This window comes from Calidris pugnax, unplaced genomic scaffold (assembly GCF_001431845.1).
Source record: "Calidris pugnax isolate Ruff unplaced genomic scaffold, ASM143184v1 scaffold652, whole genome shotgun sequence".
Taxonomy (NCBI): domain Eukaryota; kingdom Metazoa; phylum Chordata; class Aves; order Charadriiformes; family Scolopacidae; genus Calidris; species Calidris pugnax.
Genome location: NW_015091359.1, coordinates 58,281 through 65,002, shown reverse-complemented (window position 1 = coordinate 65,002; position 6,722 = coordinate 58,281). Strand labels below are relative to the sequence as shown.

The window sequence follows — 6,722 nt, the reverse complement described above, 5'->3', positions numbered from 1 at the left end:
CAACAGCTCCCTCCCCTCCCCTAATCCTAGTGCAAGACGCTTGTGCCCAGTATCACGTCAGCAAAGGGTTTATTGGTTTCTGTGGGGCACTGGGGTCCCTGTGCGAGGGGACCCCCATCCTCGTGCGAGGGCCCCTCCAGCAGCAGGAGACACCACGGCAGGGGGGCAGGGGGGAGGGCAATAAAGCAGCTGTTTCAATGGCAACACAGCCCAAACTAAATGCTACTGGGCCCTATCTTTCCACACAGTGCGTTATCTTCTGGCCACCAGACCCGAACTACCTACAGAGCGGCTGAGGGAGCTGGGGTGGAGGAGAAAAGGAGGCTGAGAGGAGACCTTCTCGCTCTCTACAGCTCCCTCAGAGGAGGATGCAGCCAGCGGGGGCCTGTCTCTTCTCCCCAGGAACAGGACAAGAGGAAACAGCCCCAAATTGCGCCAGGGGAGGTTCAGACTGGGTATTAGGAAAAATGTTTCCACTGAAAGGGTTCTTAAGCATTGGAACAGGCTGCACAAGGAAGTGGTTGAGTCACCACCCCTGGAGGTGTTCACAGGCTGGGTAGACACAGTGCTTAGAAATATGGTTTTGTGGTGGGTTTGGTCAGTGTTAGCTTGAAGGTCGGACTCGATGATCTGAAAGGTCCCTTCCAACCCAGGCAATTCCATGAACCCCATCGACCTCAGTCCAGTGGGAAAGTGGAAAGGATGAACCACACGCTTAAAACACAACTGAGCAAAATGTGTCAGGAACCCTCTATGAGCTGGACTCAAGCTTTCCCTCTGGCTTCAGTAAGAATGAGGGTTCAGCCTGGGGGCAGACAAAGTCTTAGCCCCTGTGAGCTCAGGGATGGAAGGCCACACCAGACGCCTGGATTACCAGGGAATTGAGGATTCAGGGAGAAATGGATGTGTGGAACTGGGGCCAGAAAAGTGGACAGGACCCCCAAACTGGACAGGATCTTGCACTTCAGGGGCACTAGTTCCTAACGTAACTGCAGTCAAAAGGGTTAGGAAGGCATCACAAATAAGAACTTATGTAAAAACTATACTATAACTGATATTACTAACTTGTGTAAAAACTTCTATTAAAATGAAGGCCCTTCCTGCTGCCATTTGCTTGTCAAACAAAGTCCATCTTTATTGTGTCCTTGTTCTCCAGGCCACAAACATCCTTTCTTACCTAAGTCCTTATAGGAGGGTCACTAAAACCAGCTACGTTTCTACTCTAAAAGACCAATCCCTACAGTTTTAACCATTTGGGGAAGACCTAGAGTCTACTTTAGGTATGGATGGGGGTGCGGGACGTGGGGGGCTCACTTTCTGCGGGGGGTGGTCCCCACGGGCCGGCTGGCCGAGGTGGGCAGGGGGGGAGGCGGGGGGGGGGGTGGGATGGCCGGGCGGCCGTCGGGGCTGGCGGGGGCTGCTCCCTGCTTCTCCGTGGCCCCTTCTCCAGGCGCAGGCGACGGCTGCTGCTGCTGGGTCCGGCTCTCCGAGGTGCCAGCACGGGCAGAGCGGCTGTCGGGGCGCGAGGGGCGGCTGGGGGAGCTGTGCTGGGCTCTCGAAGCTTTGGCCAGGCGCCTGCGGAGAGAGGAGGCTGCTGAGGACCTGGGGTGGTTGGACACGGGGGGCTCCGTGCAGAAAAGGGGGCTCCGGGCAGCCCTGGGCTGGGGCTCCTCTCCTCTCCACCCTGACCCTCCTGACTCCTTTCTCCATGGACCTGGCAAAGACCAGCTCTCGGCTCCCCTGCCCAGCCCTGGCCAGACCCGGGGACCTCCCTGAGGTGCTCCCCGTCCCCTCCTCAGAGGAGGGAGCTGCGGGGACACACACGCTGCTGCGGGGACACACACACACGCTGCTGCTGCAGGGGGACACACACACGCTGCTGCTGCAGGGGGACACACACACGCTGCTGCTGCAGGGGGACACACACACGCTGCTGCTGCAGGGGGACACACACACGCTGCTGCTGCAGGGGGACACACACACGCTGCTGCTGCAGGGGGACACACACACGCTGCTGCTGCAGGGGGACACACACACGCTGCTGCTGCAGGGGGACACACACACACACACGCTGCTGCTGCAGGGACCAGAGCCCCACCGTTGGTGATGGGACAGACTTGGCTGCTAGGGCGGCCATCTTGGCTGCTAGGGCGGCCATCTTGGCTGCTAGGGCGGCCATCTTGGCTGCTAGGGCGGCCATCTTGGCTGCTAGGGCGGCCATCTTGGCTGCTCACCTTGGCCAAAGGATCGATGGCATCACCCAACAGACGTTGGCCACCACCCAACTCGGCACCCCAGAACCCCCGACCTCTCCAAGCTTCACGGCTCAGAGCAGCCCCCCAAGATGTTGGGCACCTGCCCCCCACAACAACTTACTCTTTCCTCTGCTTCCACACGCAGAACCCACAGCACAGGATCATCCCAAACAGCACCGAGCCCAAGATGGCCATGGCACCTTCTGTGCAAAGCCTCCGAAAGTCTTTAGGGTCCACGGAAAACAGGTTTCTGGTGTCTTCCAGACCTGGAGGAGCAGTTCTGTCCGTCAGCGTGACCTCACAGGAGGTCCCACGTGGCCAGCAGATGTTCTCTCTCCCTTTGTCAGCATCTCTGGGTGAGGGAACATCCTGGGGCTGCCACGTGTCCCTGGTTTCGGTAGAAGCCATTGGAGATCAGGGCTCTGGAGCATCTTCCTCCTCCCTCCCCAGCCGAGGGACGGGGTCAGGCCCCCCCAGGAGACACCCCACACTCTCTCCCCCTCTTTGCCTTCTCTCCAGCGTGGGCACAGCTTGCAGCCCCTCGTTTCCAGGACTTGCCTCTGCTGCCCTGCAGCACTGCTCAGTACCTGGACTCTCTGGGAAAGAGTCATCCGTCCCGGCGCGGCGGCCTTCCCCGGGCTTGGAGCGCGCTGCCAAAAAACAGAGAGAGGGAAACCTCAGCGTGGCTCAGGCACAGAGGGGGCAGAAGGAGGGTGCGGGGTCCCTCTACGCCGTGCCCCATCTGCCAGAGCATCCTTTGGGACCCCAGGTCACAGGAGGCATCCCCTGCTGCTCTTGTGCCTCCAGGACTCACGGCCATCTCTGGGGGGCAGGTCTCACGGGAGGTACGTCCCATCAAGAGTCCCATTTCCCACCACCTGCTGAGGGTGGTTCAGGGACCCTCCTTCCCCAAAGGGCAAAGTCCTGAAGCTCAGGTGAAGGGGCTGTGGTGGGACCTCCACACACCAGAGGGGACAGTCCTCCTCAGAGAGCCCTTCTCCGTGCTCACGGTGCCCTGTGCTGCCCCAGGACCATGGCTCTGTGCTCACAGTTGGGCTGCTGACACCCCCTGAGGTCGCAGCACCAGGGGAAGAGCCTGCAGACGCCCAGGGATTGCGATTCGGGAGGCTGGAGGACTGTGGGACAGCAATTACCTGTTGATTGAGTTGCCTCCATTTCTTCATCAGAGTCGGGCACTGCCCAACCCCCTCCTTCCCGGAGCGCCTTCTCGTCCATCGCTGTGGAGAGAAAGGAGGTCAGTTTAATTAGAAAGAATAGTTCCTCATCAGGAACATGGAGGCAACGCTTCTCAAAATACATGAACGACATTTAGAAACAAAGGTGGGGAATTTGGGGGTGCACCTCGTCCCTGCTACAATCAACACGTCCTTCATGGAGAACAATTTAAGCGCTGGACACTTTGGGGTTCACCCGTGCACACAAGAGCCCACAGTCCCCCCAAAGATGTGGGGAACCACCCCCAAGTTACCAAAGACACAACTGGGAGCAGAAATGCAAAGCCCCCCGAGATGGTCTTCGGGGGAGTTGGACTGGATGATCTCTGTGGTCCCTTCCAACTCTAAACCTTCAGTGCAATTCAGTGAAACACCTGCCCAGAACAGCTCTGAGGAGCCTCTGTGGAGGCTACGGCTTCTCCAGACAGGGATCCAAAACCTCCTCCTCCCCATCCCTCTGGTGCAGAGCGCTGTGTGCTCACCGTGTGCTGCCTTCCGCAACTCCTTCAGCAGCTCCTTCAGGATGCCCGATGACCCGTGAGAGGATTTCCTTCTCTCAGCTTTATCCTTTGCTCCATGAGGACCTTAAAGGAGAGCAGAGAGTTCAGTTTCTCACCAATCACAGACTGAAAACGAGCGCTTCGTCGGGGAAGTCAGAACTGACCACTCGCCCTGCGACGCCAGGGGAGCCCCAGCTGAGCAGCTGGAGAAGCCCTCTCTGTACCCACATCTGCCACCACAGACCCAGGAGAAGGTCCCATCAAGCCCTGGCACATCCACCCTCAGAGCTGAGCAGCAGACACGCCAGGGGAGCGCGTCACGGCAGGGCACACGGGATGCAGGTCTGTGCTCTGTAGAACAGAGACCCCCAAGAGATGCCTCGCTCCCACCCGGGCTTTGAGCTGGCAGCTCTGGAGGCACCTCCAAAGCCATGATGTCCCCCTGCCATCTCCCTGAGCCCCAGCCCGGGAAGTGGAGATCCGTGGCCTCCAGCCACGTCTGGAAACACACAGGACAGAGCAGCTCCCGTGAAAGAGCTCCAGAGGCTTCTTCCCATCTGCAGCTCCAACACGGGCTTGTTCTGCTCCCCCCAAAGCCTGCCCGGAGCTGTTGGGAGGAAGGACTCCCTGGAGCTCCCTCCAGCTCCAAACTCCATCCCAACCAGCCCGCTGGCTTCGCAGCAGGCACTGGAAGCGGCGCAGGGTGGGAGAGGCTGGGACACAACTCTTTGCAAGGCAGAGAGTCCCGGGGCACGTCCCTGAGCCTGACCCACTCCCTCTGGGCTCTGCTGCGTGCCCGGGCATCGGCCAAGGACGGACCCAGGCAAACTTCCTACCAACAGGTCCCTCAAACCTCAATGCTCCCTCCTTCCAGCCACAAACCTGTGGGGTGACCCTGAGGCTCCTGCACCAGACGCGGCTCCGAGGTCGGGTGGCCGTCGGCTCCAGCTGCAATGAAGCACGTTTCCATGAGATGTTGTCATCTCCCGGGGCTCTGTGTCCCACGGGACTGGCCCCAGGAGAGCCCTGCAGGGCTGGAGCAGGAATGCTCCTCTTGTCCTGAGCGGACACCTCCCCCGGACACACGTCCCCCAGGCTGAAAGCTGAGATCCAGCCGGGGAGCAGCAGAGCCACGGCCCCGGGACCAGCCTGGGGAAGAAGCTCCAGCGACGCCGCTCCGGCCCAGACCTGCAGGCTGGGGGAAGGCTGCTCCGGGGGGCACGGGGACGCTTTGGGGACAATTTCATAGAATCAGAGAATCATAGAATTGCCCAGGCTGGAAGGGACCTCCAAAGGCCATCCAGTCCGACCCCCCCACAGTCAGCAGGGACACCCCCAACCAGACCAGGTCGCCCAGGGCCTCATCAGGCCTCACCAGGCCTCTCCTTGAATATCTCCAGGGAAGGGGCCTCAACCACCTCCCTGGGCAACCTGTTCCAGTGCTCCACCACCCTCACAGTGAAGAACCCTCTCCTCATCTCCAGTTTAAATCTGTTCTGCTCCCCTCGTCCTGTCACTACAGGCCTTTCTAAACAGGCTCTCCCCAGCCTTCCTGTAGCCCCCTCAGGTACTGGAAGGCCGCCATTAGGTCTCCCCAGAGCCTCCTCTTCTCCAGGCTGAACAACCCCAGCTCCCTCAGCCTGTCCTCGTAGCAGAGGTGCTCCATCCCCCTGATCATCCTTGTGGCCCTCCTCTGGACCCTCTCCATCAGGTCTATATCCTTCTAATATTGAGGGCTCCAGACCTGCACACAATACTCCAGGTGAGGTCTCACCAGAGCAGAGTAAAGTGGCAGAATCCCCTCTCTGGACCTGCTGGCAACGCATCTTCTGATGCAGCCCAGGATGGGATTGTCCTTCTGGGCTGCAGCTGCCCACTGCCTGCTCATGTCCAGCTTCTCCTCCACCAGCACCCCCAAGTCCCTTTCCTCAGGGCTGCTTTCTAACCCCTCACCCCCCAGTCTGTGCTGATGGTGAGGATTGTTCCGGCCCAGGTGCAGAACCTTGCCCTTGCTCTTGTTGAACCTCATGAGGTTCACCTGGGCCCACCTCTCCAGCCTCTCCAGGTCCTTTTGGATGACATCCCGTCCCTCTGGTGGATCGACAACACCACACAGCTCGGTGTCGTTGCTCCACCGCTCTCCTGCCCCACCACCACCCCAGCCCCACGGCCACCCCACGGGCTGCCCACCTACCTAATTCCCGTGCCCTCCATGGAGCAGCCCAGGCCTCTTGGGCTGGAAGGAGCAGGAGGAAGAGGAGGAGGAGGAAGAGGCGCGTGGGGGTCACAGGCCCCCGCGCCATGTCCCTGCCTCTGCTGCTGATGCTGCCACTGGCTCTGACGCTGCCACTGGAGCTGACACTGACACTGGCTCTGCTGCAACTGCTGCTGCTGCTGCCACTGCCAGCACTGCCGGAGCACTGCCCGCGGCACCAGGATACCTTCCAGAGGGTCTCTGTGACCTCATCGCCTGTCCCTGTGACATCACTGCCCATCTGTGACCTCACTACCTGCCCGTGACCTCACTACCTGTCCCTGTTGAAACTGCTCAAAAGGAAGCAGTCTTTGAGAAATAAGGAGTTAAGATGTAAGCTGGGTTCCTTCTTTGAATCCCCTCTCTCCCAACAAGGTCGACAACACTCTTTTGCTGCTTCAAGACCATCATTGTGCTGGTCTCAGGACTACTCCCTACATTCCTGCCTTCCTCTCTCGTCACTTATCACAGCTCTGAG

General features: G+C 59.7%; 1 protein-coding gene across 1 annotated transcript; it reads right to left on the bottom strand.

The window, feature by feature from the left end:
- Positions 1–1,114: 1,114 nt before the first annotated feature.
- LOC106899356 (proline-rich receptor-like protein kinase PERK1) lies at positions 1,115–6,480 on the bottom strand. Its single transcript, XM_014961143.1, has 7 exons — positions 6,185–6,480; positions 4,873–4,938; positions 3,973–4,074; positions 3,410–3,493; positions 2,843–2,905; positions 2,377–2,521; positions 1,115–1,575 (listed from the first exon to the last, which is right to left on the bottom strand). Exons 1-7 carry the CDS (start codon positions 6,291–6,293, stop codon positions 1,311–1,313), a joined length of 834 nt encoding a protein of 277 aa, XP_014816629.1. The 5' UTR covers positions 6,294–6,480; the 3' UTR covers positions 1,115–1,310.
- Between the last annotated feature and the right edge of the window lie 242 nt (positions 6,481–6,722).